Genomic DNA, 20187 nt, shown 5'->3' on the forward strand with positions numbered 1-20187 from the left:
CTGGCCGTGGTGCTTCAAGAGCTGTTTTTCTTCTGATATATAATTACTAATCTAATTATCTACCAAACATAAGTAGCTTTAACTTTGTTTGACCTTGTCCAAGAAAAACCAAAAACTGCACAACCCCTCTGAGGACAGGTTTATACATAAGCATGAATAAGTTAAGGCCTTCTGATATATTCTAGGCCTGAACTGACTAAAGTTTGAAGAAACTATTTAGATCATTTGTCATAAGTTGTTTACAGATAAGTAATGCTCATTTGCCTTTAACTTGCAAATACTTTAAGAACATGCTGAATCATTTCTCATCACCCCACGTTATTGGAACACCCCAGATGACACATGATGTTTTGGAAAGTCCAGACTCCTGTTATCGTCAAGCATCAGAAGAAGCATCACAAAAGATGAACTGATAATGGGAACACTGGACTTTGATTGAACAAGATTTGGAAGCAGTGGGGGCTATTGGAAATATCCAACTGAGGGGTATAAATAGACATGACAGAATGTTAACAATTTGGAAGTCTAATGTACAACACTGTATGCACATTTCTTCCCCACCGGTGTAATAAAAGCTTATTAGATTTCTGTCCACAGGATGCACAATTTAACCCAATTTTGGGCCTCACACCCCTATTATTGGGGGTATATTGCCACTTTAATATGTTTAACCGTTTTGTGCTGAGGTTGGATTATCTGAGATGAACATTTGACTTGGCTATATTTAATGAAATTTTAATAATTTACTGCACTGGTACTTCTGTATCAGTCCCATATAATCTTTGACATAGTCTGTATTTTTAATTAAAAAAGAAAGTGTATCCCTCGTTTTCTGTTTGTGTGAACTCTTCCTTTTTCTGTATTAAAAAACCATTTAAGTGTTTATCATAGTGACCTGAACCACTGGCTGAACTAGATGGCACCACGCACACACAAAAAATCTTCGGAAGGGCCCAGTGCGCACAGCAACTCCTACCTGTTCCCTTTCCTCTCTTGGGGGTGCACAACTTTTGAGATAGGGGCACCTAGAGAAGGGGAATTTCTATACGGCAGACCTCACAGTCCAGGGCCCCCTGTCCCCTTTTGCAGCCAAGGGGTTTCTCTATAGTAATGCCAGTGCCTTGAACCATGCAATCCTTTAACTTACTTTTGAAGTTACTAAAAGGTATTCACACAGATTCTCTATCATAAAAAAAAAAAAAAAAAACACACACAAGATTTTGAAAATTAAAGTGTTGGATTAAGAAAAAAACAAAATAATTTGCCATATAATGGATTTACAACAGAACAAAATACAAAATCTTTTACAGGACTCATTTAAAAAAATATATCATGGATTCATTCTTTAATGTCAAAATCAATAGCAGGTTCATTACAAAAAGAAATTGTATTTAAATAATCACGGCTTTTCCACCTTTAATTTATTTCATGCAATAAAGATACTTAAGTCTAATTTTCCCAGTAAGAGCCATTACACACTGGCATTTGAAGGTATGTCAAATGAAATGCATACTAAGCGATGCAAGAGAAAATATTATACACTTTCTCCCCACTATGTTTTAGGAAGTGTAGTAAAAATGGGTGCTTTATGCATATTTCGTGGGACTTCCCTAAATTTAGCAGCTCGTATAACAAATGTTGCAGGCTTATCACTGAGGAAAAGCCTAACATAAAAAGTATAGCACACATCTTTTCTGTTGCTAAACAATTCATAGCAAAAGCTTGGAAATCAGGTACCCAAGTTATACAAATGGTGAAAGCTAAATTAGACAATCTTCAAATATATCAAAAGACCTACAAATTAACAAAATTTAAAACATCTAGATGAATGTTAAACCCTATTTTAGTACCGTCTTCAACATGGTTACCTTTCTTTTCTGTTAACCTTTTGCTATCCACTACCCCCCAAGTCAATACTGTATGAAATGTTTGATATAGATAAAAGTTAGCACTCCTCAAGTTTTGCTTTGTTGTTTTTTTTCATTGTTCGGGATGATTATACTGTACATTGCTGCTTTCACGATATCTTTGCATGCTGGAATAAACACCAGCAATAGCAGTAACTTAACAAGGTAATTTAGAAATATTTAATGCAAGTGTTTTTTCTTGGAGTTCATCATGCATGCTTCTATTTTAATGTATTTTAAACTCGCTACAAATGCATAAAATTGCAGAATGTTGTTTTAAAAACACAGATGAAGACACCTGTACTAAAAAAACATATATATGAAGGCCTGTGGGTACAACCAGGCAGAAAAAAACCCATAGTGTAAGGGCTCTAAGGCATAACCTTAAAATGCCTTAAATTGTATAGTAAATGGAAATATAGGCTAATCAATAAAATGCCGAATCAAACCACCATGTGGCACGCACTTAATCAGACACCAGGGCAGCGGTGAAGGTTAAACAGCTTTATTCATAAATACATCCTAGGATGTATTTATGAATAAAGCTGTATAGCCTTCACCGCTGCCCTGGTGTGCTGCGGGTCTGGGGCACTGCACCCAGACCACCGATAAGGAGCAGTGAGTGACCTGACTCTTTTGAAGATTTTTTTTAAAGGTTTTCTGAGTTGTGTGGCTAATTGAACGGAGTAAACCCGAACCCTCAAATTAATTATATATATATATATATATATATATATATATATAGGTTGGAAGCCTCCTTTTGGTATAGTAGTGTGTTCATTAATCAATTAAATGCCACATTTAAATTATTAATAAAGCAATGAAGTGTTTATATTTGGAGTACTTTTCTGTCACTTTTTCTTTTTACAGATAACCTTATAACAGGAACATTTTTGATATTTCACGTGGTATAAGCAGGCAAGTAGCCTGGATGGAAAGGGTAGAAAAAGAAACATTTCAACAAATGATAAGCTGAAATTCTTTTATTAAAGATGAACAAAGCCTTTGATTATTTAAAAATATGAACTAGACTGCAACCTGTTGTTGAACAGGTAAGCACATGCTTAAGAGGATAAACTGAACCACATTTTACACACAATAAATCCCAATATTGTACACCTTTGTCCATATACATATAAAGACCGATTTATATACACATACTTACTCTAGGACTTATACCGTGCCAAGGATAATGCAAAGTGATGTCTTTTTAAATACATGGCAAAATCTGCATGTAGAACAGTACCATCTGCGCACTGCACAGCAGATATGCGAATTTGCCGAACAATGATGAGTTTATGCAGTGTTACATACTATTAACCCTGAATTTTTTACAGATGTGGTTTATAGTGTGTTTATGCAGTATGATGGTGACTGGATTGCTAAGTACGTATGTGCTGATTAGCATCTAGGAGTGACTGGCACGTGGATCTATCAAAATTTAAAGAAAAAGAGTGCTTTTTTTTTTTGGAGTATAAGGGCACAGTGATTTGGCATCTACCGACGGTAATGGTTGGGAGCATCAGCAAACATGTATTTTAATCTGTATGCTTCTGCAAGGAGGAGTCCAATTTCTTCATTTCCCCAGTGGATAGTTGGCAAATTCTGCAGCAACATAAGCAGACCCTGAAAATAAATAATAATATTGGATAAACTGTTTGCAAAGCAATCAAATTAACACACAAAATAAAAAAATGTTGGAAATGTCAGAGTGATATGCCGAACTTTGAACAGAGAAGTCGGCTTTTCACTCTACTGCGCATGCGTTTGTCCGGGACAATTGGCTGCAGTGCGAGTAGGAAGGGGAAGCACTCTCGACAGGTACCCCAGGCTGGTGCTGTTTTCTCCTAACAGGGGCACCAGCCCGGGGTACAAGGTAAGTGATTTAAGTCACTTGGGGGTGCCTAACATTTTGGCACCCCCAAGTGACTTAGCCTTTCCTTGTCCTTTAAAGGTAAACTGAGCGCTGGTAATGTTTTTTTTTTCTGAACAACAGAAAATACCTTGGAATTGTAGACTACAGAAATAGCTGTGTTTCAAACAGTCTAATCTCATGGCAAGGTACAAAGCTACAAAATGCTTTTACGAAGTGTAATAACATTTTGTCAAAGTATCAAAACACTCGAAAATCCTTTCCATCGCTGCAGGTAAAACACTTTGATTGATCAAATCTGAATGTAAAAATATGCCATCTAAAATCTTGTGAGGTTATAAAGAAGTCATTGTAAGCTGTCCCAGGCATTTTTTATTATGGCCCTTTCACTTTGAGGTATTCAGTTTTTTAAAAAAAAAAATTGGGGGGAACAATTTGAGCTATTAAAGTGAGGTAAAGTTTATAATTTGAGGTAATTACTTTTTTTTTTTTTTTAACACATTTTGGCGTCTGTATTTTGACACTTTTTCTTTAATAAATAAGGAAATATTTTTGCTTTTTAAAAATCTGAGTTAAATAGAGGTTGAAATGTAACCTCTAAAATAACACAAATCCGAATTCTGATAAATCTTCCCCTTAATATGTGTAATTGCACAAAAACGTGTACTTTTTTTAACTGCTCATGATGTTAAGAAATTAATGCCACTATTTGGCTAGCAGACCACTTACAGTATAAAAAGTATATTAAAATGTACAATTTCATTATCGTGCTTATGTGAATTGACAGCTGTAAGGGACTGCTGGAAAATGAATGATGATAGTGGTACTTACAGGGATATACCCTGGTCGGGTGTGGTTTTTAGTGAAGAAGAGCACTGACTCGGGAGGACAAGGTTAGAGATTTCATTCACTGGGGGTGTCTAGAAACTTGCCACTCTGAGTAAACTGCCACTCCCAGTGAATTGCACTTTCCTTAAAAATATTCAAGAGGTTTATGGGTTTCTGCCTGTCAGTATCTCAGACATATACCAAATTATAAATCAAAATGTGTATGAGATTTATAGTTCTCATTGGGGAGAGTGTGTTTACACTTACTTAACCCATGTTGTGAAAAACCTTACGGCTTGAGACTCGCTCTAACTCTCTCTAAAGTGTAGCTTCTAACCAATCCATATGATAAGCAAATTTCGGTTACATTTTTTGCAGGGTGTGTGGATATCCAGTTTTGTAAATTAGTTTTCTTATACGTATATTTTTTTTTCAATTTAAAGATACTCATATTTCCAAATATTCTCACCTATCTAAATTTAACATTTTTTTTTAAAGGTATTATTTTAATTTCATAACAACATAAACAACAGCTATTAAGAAACCAAGTAGTCCATGGGCATTGTGATTATACCAAAGGGTTTGCCCTTAGGCACAGCCTCTATCCAGGGTTCCGATACGCTATTAAATTTATTGGGGCAACCCCTAGCAAGGTATGTTAATTTGATGAGTGGGAGTCTGGTATTAACTAATTGCACTCATTGTTGGATAGGAAGTGTATCCATTTCATTGCCACCACCTTTTTGGCATAAAAGTACACTGACCTCAGAAGGGTTCTAGTTTTATTCAGAGGCACCAAATCATTGATTAAGCTTAATGAGCACACCTCTGGGGACAAACACCCTGGTAAGAGAATTTGATTACTTAGGTACTTAGTCACAGTGTCTAAAATTTTAAATTATGCTAACACCAGTTAGATTACTTGTCCAACATTTGAGGGAGACCATTTTAACTTGGTAATTTTTTGGCATTCTGTTTATAATCATTAGCTAAGAATAGACAGCCACCTCTCTGGATTAAAGTATAGCTTGTCAAATGGTTGCCTGTACACCTGTACATCTAATGACTTGGGTATAATACTTACCAAAAGCAATTTTTGTCCCCTCAATGAACATTATTGTTTTATCCTTTTTCTTCTGGTTACTGAGTTGTTTTAATTATGCTGACTAGAAGTTTTACTTGGGCATTCTTTGTTTTCTGCCCTTTACTATTCAGTGGGTTGGATAATGACATTTGAGGTAATCTCTGTACTGTGAGTAAAGTTTTAGTAGGATGATGATTCAATATATTTAAGAAAAGAGCCAGCACAGCAGGTCTTCATGCACTGGGATTGACCCTGCATGGTTATGTAAAAATGTTTTTGAATTAAACATGCATGGTTAATGCCGCTGCATGAATACCTGCTGTGCCAGTTTTGTTTTGTTTTTTTACAACATCTTGATGTAAATCATGAAACATACAGTAAAACCAATATTTTACATTTTCCTGGAATGGGCACTGCCCCCTGAAATGTAAAATCAGGGATTTTCTGTAGAAGTTTGGGTTAAGAAAGACAAAATTCCCTAGATCTGCTATAATGACATCACTTTGCAGGGCACTCCACAACCTAACTGCCCTCACTATAAAGAACCACCTATTCTGCTTGAACGTTCAATTCCTCAAATCTAAAGCTGTGTCATCTCAGACTTTTATCTTTCTATAGGAGAAAATATCTCCTGCCATTTGTTTATAATGTCCTCTAACATCTCCTCACAAGTGCTTTTTCCAGAGAAAGCAACTACAACCTTGACAGTCTTTCCTCATATTTTAATTCTTCCATCCCCTTTATAAATCTAGTTGCACATCTCTGCACTCTCCAGCTCATTAATATCTTTCTTAAGGACTGGAGCCCAAAACTTACCAGGGACTTATAAAAAGGCAAAATCATGTTTTTTACCCTTGTGTCAGTTTTAAAAGAACACTTTATCTGTGTTACTAGTCACTGGGTGACACTGCCTAGAGTTACGTAGCTAGTTAACCACAAAAATCCAAAATTAAGAATGTCTCGAGCCAGGCCTGGACTGGTAATCTATGTATTCTGGCAAATGTCAGAGAGGGGCTGCTATAAGATGCCATAGACAGTCACTATTTAGTGGGCTGGTGGGGGGCTACAATTAGATTATTCTGAAAAGATCTATAACGCATGAAACCATGCTAGCAAAAACTCAGGGACCCTTTCAAGCCATTTCTTTTGGCTGAAGTTCATTCATTGATGTGAACATGTTATTTGAACTCAGGCTTCACAGAGTAATTGCTGAATAATTAACTAAAATAGCTCAAAGAAGAATGGTTGGAAGTGTATCATTCTTGTATTTTTATTGTGTTTATAATTTTTTTTCATTGTCTGGTATTAGTGCTGGAGTTAGGATTAAGATTTAATGTGAATAGTGTCTATGGTCTAATTATACTAAGAGATCCCTGTAGCAGGTCCCTATGTATTGTAGTATCCAGTCATGGAATAATAGTAAAACTGTTTCTTGGCAACAAATTACCTGTAATATATAAATGGTTTTTCTTTCATATTTTTCAAGAGAGCCATAAATGCCCCAATTTCTGCTTGAATGGCTGCCCCATGGCTAAATTGTAGCTTATTAACTGTAGAGGTAATTCTGGAATACACTTTTTATCACTACTGCAGGGTAATAGCACATTAAATCAAATTATGCAAAACCGTCCTTTCTGTAGCAGGATACAGTATGTAGAAAGAAAAAAAACAGAGCAGATGTTACATTCACATGTCATTTTCACAGTGGAGATTTGTTACCTGAAAGTCCGTCTCTTCCAAAATCTCCTTCCTCCATTTGATTAAGAAAGCAGCACAAACATAGAGGTGGAAATGAGAAAACCCTTCAGGTTCTGCCTGGGGAAAAGAAAAATAAGATAGTAAAACCTAAATAAGCAGCTAATCCACTATCCCACTACGATTTGGCATAAGGAGTTTCCAAATAAATGCTTTCTGTGTAGATTAATATTCCAATAAGTGTAAATTCAGTTTTTTTAGTTAAAGTTAGTTAAAGTTTAGTTTAGTTTCCGCTCTAGGCAACTTGCGCGATTTCACTGAAATCGCGCCGCCGCGTATGCCATCCCACCGGTGATTTACATTTTCGCCGGTGGGATGGCAATCCGGGGAGATTAGTCGCCCGCGAACAGGGAGTTTTGTCGCGGGCGACTAATCTGCCCGTGTGCCAGAGCCCTAAGGTTGATGGCAGAGATGGAGATTAGTTGTGATATATCGCCTATACTATGAATGCCTAATCTTCTGAAAATGGTGGAAAAACATACAAGTTACTTCAGCTTTGCAAAGTAGCCTGAAGTCTTGCACATCAGCTACAGTACAAATAGATTTTGAGTAAAATGTGGTGAAACTTATTTACCAGTGTGAGCTCAGCCTAACTGAAATCTAGAGGACATCAGATAAATAGTTGCCCTGCTAAAAGCTTATGTTAAAGGTTGGACTGTGTCTACACCAAGAGGCACTGCATCAGGCTAGGTGCAGGCACATGGAGCAGAATTTGGCACAGAAATGCATGAGTGTGCATTTTTAAATCAAACAAAAGAGCCTGCAGAGGGCAGTGGATTGGCTGTGTATAAACTTACACCAAGAATCAGCCCTGTCTGGCAGTAGCCTAAAGGTTTTACTTCACTTCTGGGATGCTGCCACAAGAGCGTTTTTTTTTTCTACCATTAAATACTGTGTCTGCATTACATACCTAACTGTATATATCTTATACTGCTGGATATAAAAGTAAAAAAATAGTAAGCAACTGACAATTCCCATTAAAACCGCAACATAAATATATAGAAAACCACACAATGAAAAGAGGCTATCGGTTTGTTTTACCTGGTATGTGTCCCAGAGTCGAATGGTGCAGCGTAAAGGAAGTTCTCTCATTAAAAGGTTATTCATCCAACGAAATGCAAATTGTAAATACTCTACTTCATATTTCCGAAAATGATTGTGTACCTGTTCTGGAACAGTGGTGAGATTTAACAGAAACATGAAGAAAAGAACTGAAAAGTCACAGGTACATGTAAACAAGGGGGGAAGTAATTATATAACATATATACATTTAAATAGATTATGCTGTAAAATTCAGAATTTAAGATTTCCACCAAAGTTTAGTCCACATTTATCCATAAAGCAAAATCATTCACAAAACCTCAAATCAGAGTAATTTGCTGATTTTAGTGAAAAATCACTTTTCATTTCTTATAGCAATCTCTCCTCTGCTGCAAAAGCACTATTCTGAAATGCCAGTATACATGTTATACTCTTTACATTAATTAAAGACAAACAGGGGGTCTTACAAACTTAACAAGCAAGGAATACAGAATAACAATGGTATTGGAGGACCTTCTCACAAGAATTTACCTAAAAGGCACTTTATTCTGAATAAGCACACACTTTTTGTTCTAAAGAAATCAGAAAGCGCTGTGGCCAGCAGCAGTGGATGAATCCTCCCAAGGTTGATTTGGGAGGATTCATTTGGATGGATTCCCAAGGCACAGTCTGTATATATGAGAATAGCGCAAAGCAGTTTTGCACACTTTTTTTTATACATGAAACAATTATATATGTATAATGTATATTCCTGGGCCAGTTAAAATGATGGCAGGGCTGCTTGCTGGTACCACATAAAGGAGAGTGCACTGAAGACGTTACTCTCTATCATTTATGCGTTGTAACTGGACTCCCCACTGCTTTTTGTAATGCATTTAGAAGTGCGCCACAGAGCCAGCTACCTTCTTTTACAGCAGTGCTGTCCAACTTCTATGGTGCCGAGGGCCGGAATTTCTCTAGCATACATGATGGAGGGCCGCTAATGGAAGGCAGTTTTGACCACTCCCCCTTTTTTAAACCACATCCACTTCAAACCACACCCATTTTATCACAATGGTGGTAGTGCAGCAAAAACCCAAATGCTTGGTCCTCACTGCATGGATATGAATCCTTAAATCCAAATGCTTCCTCCTCACCTGTGGATAGCGCAGCAACCCCCAGCACATAATTACACACCTTAGGAACCATTTAATGGCTATTTCTAACTACTAACAAACTCCCAGAACAAACCCGTCAGGTTCACCTCCCACAGGCAGAGTATGGCACACACAGGCAGCACTCTGTCCTATGCCTGTCCTATGCTGCCATACTCTTCCTGCCCTACCCTGCCTGTGTGTGCCATACTCTACCTGCCCTATGCTGCCTGTGTGTGCCATATTCTGCCGCCCTACCCTCAGGGGCGATTCTGGACATATCGCCGCCTGAGGCGGCTCCTGGATGCCCCCCCCCCCCGCTTACCTTCTGAGCGCAGGAGCGGATCCGGGGGCGGTAAGATCGCTAGTGCAGAGAGCGCAATTGGGCTCTCTGCACTAGTAGAGCCGAATTTCCGGTTTAAAAAATGGAAATTCGGCTCTTAAAGTTACCACGAGCGGCTTTTTGCCGCCCCTGGTAACTGGGGCGCTTCTGCCGCCTGAGGTGAGTTTCTCAACTCGCCTAATGGCAGAAGCGCCCCTGCCTACCCTGCCTGTGTGTGCCATACCATTTCTGCCCTATGCTCCCTATGTGCCATACTCTGCCTACCCTATGCTGCCTGTGTGTGCCATACTCTGCCTGCCCTACCTGTGTGTGCCATACCCTCCCTGCCCTATGCTGCCTATGTGCCATACTCTGCCTACCCTAAGCGGTCTGTGTGTGCCATACTCTGCCTACACTATGCTGTGTGTGTGTGCCATACACACAGGCAGCATAGGCCAGGCAGTACATACAGTACAACATCTGAGGTGTGAACAGGTGAACAATGTGGGTGATTACAGACTGAGCCTGAGGTGTGAACAATGTAGGGATTAAAAGGTGTGAACAACACAGGGAATTACATTTTTAAACAATACAGGGAGATTACAGCCTGAATCTGAGGTGAGAAACATGCAGGGGGCCAGTAAATCTCAGTACTGATACCATTTAAAGCTTACACAAAGGTAAGCCATCAAAGCAGCCAAACAGGTGGGGGGGCCATGGGACGCCAGTTGGACAGCACTGTTTTACAGCATAAAGCAGCGCCTTCAGATTCTAAATATTATCCATTTTGTGTAGTGGCTGGGGGTCAGGAATTCAATCTTGACAAATCAGTCAGAGTTCTTAATTAATTAAGCCTAACTCCATCGCAGGGAGATAAAGTAAAGATATGCAGAGTGAGGAAAAGAAAAATACAAGAAATGTTTGTGAATATCTTTCAACACTCCAAATTTTCAAAGAAATGTTAATTGGGGAAATCTTTGTGTATGTCCAAGGATTAAAGCACAAATATTTCCATTTAATGATAATCTCCCTTGAAAGGACTAAAAACTATGAATTGTTAAAAATCTACAAGTGTGCTGAAACCTAACCCCCCCCCATCACTGAGTTAAGAGTTTTTTTTAAACAGTTTATACTGTTAAAGGGAAAGTATACCACCAAACAATGTAGGTCTCTACAAAAATATATTGCATAAAACAGCTCATATGTAAAACCCTGCCTCATCGAAATAAGGATATTTTGTGATACTCGCCGTTAAATCCTTTTCTCTAAGGGTGTCTATGGGACACAGGGACCATGGGTGCCATCTCCTGCCTTGCCATGCCTGTGGTGCCTCACTCTGCCTTGCCCTGATTCCCCTTGGCCAGCCTACTCACCTCTCTCTCTAGTTTTCTGCTCTGCATTCTCCTGTGGTCTCTCTGGGCTCTCCGGAGTCTATGCGTTCCACCAATGCGTCCCAGGAGGACGTCCCAGGCTCCTTCGCACCCTTTCTTTTTTTGCGTCCCTTCCCTGCTGGCCATCTCAGCATCACCCTCACCAGGATTGCATCGTTCTACCACTCTCTATCCTGAAACCTCTGCTTCCTTCTCTAACCTCCTCATCCTAACCGAGGCTCAGCATCTCCTAGAAGTTAGGTTTTCTATTACCTTACTGGCATTGCATTGACTGTACTGACACTGTACTGGCAACCTACGGGCAATTATTACAATCAATTATTAACTATATACATGTAGGCAGAGAGAATACAGAAAATCCAGGGGGGGAAGCCCTGTGTCCCACAGATGCCCTGAGAGAAAAGGATTTAACAGTATCACAAAATCTCCTTTTCTCTTATAGATGTCTGTGGGACACAGGGACCATGGGGACATACCAAAGCTGTCCCAGTAACTCCAGGGTGGGAAGCAGAATTATCTGTTAGTAGGTTGACATCAAATTGACTGCAGCTTGTAGTACCTTTCTACCGAAAAGGGCATCAGATGCTGCAAAGACCTCAAATTTGTAGAATTTGGTGAAGGAGTGAATGGAGGACCATGTAGTGGCCCTGCAAACCTGTTTGGCTGAGGCTCTGTTCCTGAAGGCCCATGAGGTGCCTATGCCCCTGGTTGAATGAACCGTGATGCGAAGGGGAGGTGTTTTCCCATGGGCAATGTAAGCTCTGCGTATGGTCTCACAAATCCAGTGAGATTTGGAAGCCTGATATCCCTTCCATTGTCCTGAATGGAGAACAAACAGAGGTGGAGAATTGGTCCTTGAGTGAGAAGGTCGGGCATTTGCGGCAGAAGCCATGGTTTTGCTTTGCTGAGAGCCACCAGGTGGGTGAACCAGGCTCTTCTGGGCCAATGTGGGGCTATCAAGATGACCACGCATCTTTCCACCTTGATCTTCCTGATGACCCTGGGCCGTGGCCGTCAGAGCGTCCATTGCTAGTGCTAATGGATCCCGCAATCTATCTGGACATGAATCTTGAAACCTTGCGATTCTGGCGGGAAGCCATGAGAAGACCCTATCTCCCCACAATGTCTTGGAAGACTTGGGTACTTAGAGCCTATTCTGGATTGATGCGTTGCCGGCTCAGGTAGTCGGCCTGCCAGTTCTCGAGGCCGGGAATGTAGATTTGCTGATAGACGTACTTCACATCCTCACCTCGGCCCACTTCAGGATTTGGCTGACCTTCTTGAGGGCCTGTTGACTTTTTGTACCTCCCTGGTGATTCAGGTAGGCTAAAGTAGTAGCGTTGTCAGACTGGACTTTGATGGTAAGCCCAGTCAGTTGGTTCAGCACCTCAGCCGTGGAGGCTGGCGTCTGTGGTCAGGATGAGCCTCTGAGGTTCCTGGAGAGGACATCCTTTTGTCAGGTGATCTGAGGCAAGCCACCAGGTCATCACCACTTTTGTCCTGGGGGAGATTTGGATCATCTGGGGAAAAGTGTTGCGGTTCCACTGATCCAAGATGTTCCACTGCAGGGCCCTCAGGTGGAACTGGGCAAACATAAGTGCTTATATGGAGGACACCAGAGACCCCAACACCTGCATGGCAAATCGGATGGAGGGTTGTGGGGTGTGAAGAAGTTGGCGGACCAGGTTTTAGATTCTGGCTATTTTCTCTGGTGGAAGGAATACCTTTTGTTGCACTGTCGAAGACCATGCCTAGGAACGACATGGGCTGAGCCGGGGCCAGCCGAGAATTTGCCGTGTTGATCTTCCATCCCAGGGTGGTCAGGGTGTTCATGACCAGGGAGAGCTGGGATGTTGCTGCTGGAAGTGAGAAGGCTTTGAGCAGCAAGTTGTCAAGGTATGGGTGATGGATTCCCCTTGAGACCTAAGTGAAGCTGCCGCCACGGCCATGATCTTGGTAATGATTCAGGGAGCCGAAGTGAAGCCGAAGGGTAGCACCGTGAACTGGAAGTGTTGGCTCTTGAATGCAAAGCATAAGAACTTCCAATGGGGAAATGGGCACATGTAGGTAGGCATCTATGATGACTGATCGCAGAGACTCCATTTTGAAGGATGAGAAGCGAATGAACACGTTGAGATGCTTCAGGTCCAGGACGGGCCAAAAGGATCCGTCCTTCTTTGGGACAATGAAGAGGTTGTAGTAAAAACCTTGAAATTTGTCGCTTGGAGGTACTGGAACTCTTTCATCTAAGAGATCCTGGACGATCAAAAGGAGTGCGTTTCGTATTTGTTTAGGTCTAGAGGAAGTTGGGACATGAAGAACCAATTTGGCGGTCTGAAGGAGAATTTGAGACGATAGCCTGAAGAGACTATTTTGTGTACCCATGGGTCTGTAGTGAGTTTAGAAAAAAGAGAAGTCTGCCTCCGACCAGAGGGTCGTTGTCATGTCATGTCGTTGAGGGCTTATCAGAGGTCTTGGCCTAAAAACCTTTGTTCTGCCAGGAATATATGGGACGACCCTGGAATCTGGGCTTGTTAGAGTTCTGGAATGGATTATCTCTGGAGGAGGATGCCTTGGAAGGTCTTGAACGAAAGAATTGTCCTCGACGAAAGGAAGCCCTGATTCTTTGGTTGCAGGAGGAGACTGCTCTTACCACCCATCGCCTGGCTAATGATTTTGTCCAATTCTGGACCAAAAAGGAGTTTGCCTTTAAAGGGGATGGTGGGTCGCATCAAGCGAGGCTTTTCAGAGGTAGTCGTTGGCGTATCTGATCTGAGATGCCAAGGTTGCTAGTTCCTGTCTGGGAGTGCCAGAATTAATGCCTTCAATGAGGGAATTCCGACCAAGTCTGAATGGCCCAGGAAACCCATTCAGAGGCAAGGACGGGTCTTAGACTTTCTCTGGCCGCTGTGTACACAGCTCTGAGGAAACCATCCATCCTCTTTTCCATGGAATCCTTGAAGGAAGAGGAGTCTGGGACTTGAAGTGCCGTGTTCTTAGAGAGGCGAGAGACATGGCATCCACAGAGGGTAGAATGGACCACTTGTGAAGAGCCTCCTGAGCGAATGGATAGGATCGTTGGAAATGTCGGTCTTCTTTTCGCTTTTAAATAAGGATTGCGTTGAGTTCTGAGACTCTGGAGTCTTGAGGTCGAGCCAGACGATTACTGCTGCAATAAGGGTGTCTACTGCTTCCGAAGGAGCTTTGGATGGCTCACTTAGGGATTGTCCTTCCCTAGTAGCTGAGGCTTGAGATTCAGAGTCACTGTGGTCCTTGAAAGGATGTGCCACGTGACATTTCAGTGATTTAGGCCGATGCTCTGATTCTTCTCGATCCAGCCTATCCAAAAGCTTGTCTAGGCATGCTGCTAATTTGGCAATGCCTGTGGACAGGGAAATGGCCCAAAAAGGGGAGCTTCCTGTGTCTCTGTGGGTTTAGACCCCATCCCTGGCTCCTTGGGCTGTACCAGAGGAGTAGGGTCCTGTGATGCCAGCTGGAATTTTGGAGCAGGAGGAACACAATGGGTCCCTCCTGCCTGAAAGGAGACATTTGCAACACCTGGCTCAAGCTAGGTATTTTATTTTGGAGGAGCCGGAGGCCCCCCTGGAATAAGGACCCTCCAAATTGCCCTCTGCCACGATTGTAGTGCGAGTACAGTACAGTGAAAATATACAGAGGCAATATACAGAAGCAAAATGGAAGTTGGTTGTGTCGGTGTCAGTACAGTGCCAGTAATTGCTAGTGCAGTGCCCGTAGGTTGCCAGTACGGTGTTAGTACAGTCAATGCAATGCCAGTAAGGTAATAGAAAACAGTGCAAACACTGCCAGTCCAGTGCCTTATAAAGTTAAGGCACTGGTTATAAGCAGAGTCTGCAATAAGTACTAAGTAGGTAGAGTAGGGCCCGCAAGCTGTGTGGCTGCCCACCCTCCCCCCCACCTACTATGCCTGTTCCCCCTCTGACCAGCACCTAACTCCTGATAGGAGTTACCGGTCCCTGTGCCCGTTCTGGTTGCTGAGCCTCAGTTAGGATGAGCAGGTTAGAGAAGGAAGCAGAGGTTTCAGGATGGAAAGTGGTAGAACGTTGCAATCCTGGTGAGGGTGACGCTGAGATGGCCAGCAGGGAAGGAGCACAAAAAAAGAAAGGGCGCGAAGGAGCCTGGGACACATTGGTGGAACGCATATACTCCGGAGAGCCCAGAGAGACCACAGGAGAATGCAGAGCAGAGCGTGAGTAGTGAACAGAGACGTGAGTAGGCTGGCCAATGGGGAATCAGGGCAAGGCAGAGTGAGGCACATTTTCATAAAAATATATGTATTAAGTAGTATGTGGCACTGGGTAACCCTAAATAGAGGGTTGTCCCCTAGGATCAGGGGGACACAAACATGTTAGGTCATATCAACCTATTAAACAGGGGATCACCTTTAATTTAACTTTTAGTATGTTATAGAAAGAACAATTCTGAACAACTTTTCAATTGATCTTTATTATTTATTTCTTATAGATTTTGCATTATTTGCCTTCTTCTTTAAACTCTTTGTAGCTTTCAAATAGGGGTCACTGACCCGGAAGCCAAAAACTATTTCTCTGTGAGGCTACAGTTTTATTGTTATTTTTACTTTTTATTACTTTTTTTTCTATTCAGACCCTCTCCTATTCATATATCAGTTTCTCATTCAAACCACTCCTTGGTTGCTAAGGTAATTTGGACCCTAGCAACCAGATAAACTGGAGAGTTGCTCAACAATTATTGAAATAATTAAAAAAAACTACAAATAATAAAAATTAAGATCAGTTGCAAATTGTCTCGGAATATTACTCTCTACATCATACTAAAAGTTAATTCAAAGGTGAACATCCCTTTAAATGGAAAGGGTTCTGTTTTTAACTACCACAATTTTTGCATTTTTTTGCTGCATTTTTTCTGGTCAGGAGATCTCTGAGGGAGCACACAGACCATCACAAAAAATGGTGACTGAAAGTAAATATTAAATATTGCTTTTTTACATATTTTACCGAGATTATCAAGATTCTTTAATCTGTTGGTTAAGTATTTTTTCGGGTTATATCTCATGATATCTTATTATATATATATATATATATATATATATATCTTATATCTTATTCTGTAGTATTAGGCAGAATGTTTTCATATGTACCCCATATCCTAAATATTAACACTAATGGGGCATTTACTAATACTCAGATTTTTTTTCTTTTTTTTGCCCGATTTGGATTCTTTAGCACTAGCAGTTACCAAAAAAAAGCTGTAACTTTTTCAAGATTTACTGTATGACAAAAAAGACTAAAATCCGAATCCAACAATTTGCCAAGTCAATGGCAGATGTTGCTTCCCTTCTCTGGAGGATACTACTTTGCTTTGAAACTTCAGAGGTTTTCAAATTCTTTACACTTTTTTATTTGTGTGACAGTTGGAAAAAGTAAGGTTTTGGTGCAACATTTGAAAAAGTAGAGATTTCGCAACTTTTAGGTCTGAATTTCACAAGTGCAGCAAGAAGATTGTCGCCATTTTGTGGACACTGTTATTAAGGCAAGCTTTGTATCTTGCCAAAATCTTGTTTCTGTGCCAGTATGGAGGGACCTGATGCTCATATGCCTATGCACTGGTAACAAAATTAGATGGTGAGGAGGGAGGGAAAATGTGAGGAGTGCAGCAACATTTAAGAAGTTCTGAATTCAAAGTGAAAGTGTCTGCCCCGCCTTGGGCATAGAGGCGTGTCAGGCAATATATGATTGACAGCTGAGATTTTTTTAATGCTTTTATAATGGGTATGGATGTGTTAATAAAAAAATGAATTTGGGTTACATGTTTAATTTGAAAAGGACTTTTATTATACAGCTTTTTATGCCTGGGTGACAGGTCCACTTTAAGTTCTAAACTCACGTACTGGGTGCATAAAAATTAATATAAACAAAAAAATCATACATTACCAAGTGATATAGGTGACTTAGTGCTCCATTATCCCTAAATCTGTTTCTTTCATTTCACCTCTAACCATGCAAGAGCTCTTTTTTGTCAAGAAAAAAAAAAGATTTTTTATTTTTACATTTTACAAATTAATTGTATTACCATTAAAAATAGATAACCTTCAACTCTCTTTGAGATTTCTTTGTAATGCGATTGTTTGCTTTTTAGAACTAGATATGACCATTTTGATTGAATTTTATTGGAATTCCACGTGAAAGACCAATACAAAGTGTTGTACACGTGAGAAGTGGAACGAAAATCATACATGATTCCAAACATTTTTTACAAATAAATAACTGCAAAGTGGGGTGTGCGTAATTATTTAGCCCTCTTTGGTCTGGGTGCAGTCAGTTGCCCATAGACATTGCCTGATGAGTGCTAATGACTAAATAGAGTGCACCTGTGTGTAATCTAATGTCAGTACAAATACAGCTGCTCTGTGACGGCCTCAGAGGTTGTCTAAGAGAATATTGGGAGCAACAACACCATGAAGTCCAAAGAACACACCAGACAGGTCAGGGATAAAGTTATTGAGAAATTTAAAGCAGGCTTAGGCTACAAAAAGATTTCCAAAGCCTTGACCATCCCACGGAGCACTGTTCAAGCGATCATTCAGAAATGGAAGGAGTATGGCACAACTGTAAACCTACCAAGACAAGGCCGTCCACCTAAACTCACAGGCCAAACAAGGAGAGCGCTGATCAGAAATGCAGCCAAGAGGCCCATGGTGACTCTGGACGAGCTGCAGAGATCTACAGCTCAGGTGGAGGAATCTGTCCATAGGACAACTATTAGTCGTGCACTGCACAAAGTTGGCCTTTATGGAAGAGTGGCAAGAAGAAAGCCATTGTTAACAGAAAACCATAAGAAGTCCCGTTTGCAGTTTGCCACAAGCCATGTGGGGGACACAGCAAACATGTGGAAGGTGCTCTGGTCAGATGAGACCAAAATGGAACTTTTTGGCCAAAATGCAAAACGCTATGTGTGGCGGAAAACTAACACTGCACATTACTCTGAACACACCATCCCCACTGTCAAATATGGTGGTGGCAGCATCATGCTCTGGGGGTGCTTCTCTTCAGCAGGGACAGGGAAGCTGGTCAGAGTTGATGGGAAGATGGATGGAGCCGAATACAGGGCAATCTTGAAAGAAAACCTCTTGGAGTCTGCAAAAGACTTGAGACTGGGGCGGAGGTTCACCTTCCAGCAGGACAACAACCCTAAACATAAAGCCAGGGCAACAATGGAATGGTTTAAAACAAAACATATCCATGTGTTAGAATGGCCCAGTCAAAGTCCAGATCTAAATCCAATCGAGAATCTGTGTCAAGATCTGAAAACTGCTGTTCACAAACGCTGTCCATCTAATCTGACTGAGCTGGAGCTGTTTTGCAAAGAAGAATGGGCAAGGATTTCAGTCTCTAGATGTGCAAAGCTGGTAGAGACATACCCTAAAAGACTGGCAGCTGTAATTGCAGCAAAAGGTGGTTCTACAAACTATTGACTCAGGGGGCTGAATAATTACGCACACCCCACTTTGCAGTTATGTATTTGTAAAAAATGTTTGGAATCATGTATGATTTTCGTTCCACTTCTCACGTGTACACCACTTTGTATTGGTCTTTCACGTGAAATTCCAATAAAACTGATTCATGTTTGTGGCTGTAATGTGACAAAATGTGGAAAAGTTCAAGGGGGCTGAATACTTTTGCAAGCCACTGTATATACACATACACATATACACACTGTGTATAGATATATATATATATATATATATATATATATATATAATGTATGTTTATTATATTCTTTTCCAACAATTATCTACTAATCTTTGGCCTAAAATTCAGCAAGCTGTTTCAAGACCTTCTAAAAATCGGAAATCCAGTTACCCAGAAAGCTCTGAATTACGGGAAGGCCATCTCTCGTAAAACTCCACTCCTGGGTTTCTTTAAGATTTACCTCTGAAAGTTCACTTATGTCAGTTGATGTTCATAACAAAGTGCAAACAGGTAATCCTGTTTGTTCCAAATGTTCAAATGGAATGTATCAATCAAAATCTTGAAAAATATTTCTTTACCCTTTACTTTCCAAAAATTTCACCACAGCTTGTTTCTGAATACATGCATAAAATACATAATTTGTCACTTGATGTTCATAACAAAGTACGCACAGGCAGTTCTGTTTGTTCCCAGCTTAAGAAAATGGTGATACGAAACTACCATATATACTGTAGAATAAGCCGATCCGAATATAAGCCGAGGTACCTAATTTTACCTAAGAAAAAACTGTAAAAACGTATTGACTCGAGTATAAGCCTAGGGTGGGAAATGCAGCAGCTACTGTGGCTATGAGTTCTTGGATTGTTATACATGGAATTGCGCTGGCATTCGGCACGCACGTGCAAATTAACTCTGCCATTATCTGCATTTCAGCAAATAACAATATTAACGACATTGGCTACTGCTTCCCTGTAATGGAGCTGTTTCCCTCAGGGCAAGATAATTTAATTGTATACAATTTGTACCAGCTATAATGGCTAAGGCTAGGTAGGCTCATAGCTCACAGATGGGCAACATGCCGATTCTTGTAAATTAGGGCAGACATTCCTATACATTATCAGTATAAAACAGGCAGTGCAGGGAAACACTGACTGCTGTCTCTTTAAAGTTGACCCAATACTGCTACACTAATAGCTATACAACTCCATTTGCCACTTTTTTTTCCATTAAAAGAAAATATATGTCCCTGATAAGAAATGCCCCTAACAATATTATGCAATCTGGGTCAGAGAGCTTGCAATTGCCTTTTGACTCCTTGACAGGGTTATAGATTCCCAGTTCTGCTCTTGGAATAATACAAACA

The 20187-nt window shown here is 40.6% G+C and overlaps 1 protein-coding gene across 2 annotated transcripts in view; it reads right to left on the reverse strand.

The window, feature by feature from the left end:
• Positions 1 to 1316: 1316 nt before the first annotated feature.
• tbc1d22b (TBC1 domain family member 22B) overlaps positions 1317 to 20187 on the reverse strand; it is a 64366-nt gene continuing 45495 nt past the window's right edge. Inside the window, exons 11-13 of one of the 2 annotated variants that reach the window (XM_012963770.3) lie at positions 8489 to 8616; positions 7412 to 7503; positions 1317 to 3533 (exon numbers count right to left, since the gene is read on the reverse strand). In XM_012963770.3, coding sequence (XP_012819224.1) covers positions 7453 to 7503; positions 8489 to 8616 — 179 coding nt within the window. In that variant the 3' untranslated portion in view covers positions 1317 to 3533; positions 7412 to 7452. Of the gene's footprint in view, positions 3534 to 7411; positions 7508 to 8488; positions 8617 to 20187 lie in introns of both variants that reach the window. The other variant, XM_002936221.5, reaches the window with a different exon arrangement.

Source organism: Xenopus tropicalis, chromosome 2 (assembly GCF_000004195.4).
Source record: "Xenopus tropicalis strain Nigerian chromosome 2, UCB_Xtro_10.0, whole genome shotgun sequence".
Classification (NCBI taxonomy): Eukaryota; Metazoa; Chordata; class Amphibia; order Anura; family Pipidae; genus Xenopus; species Xenopus tropicalis.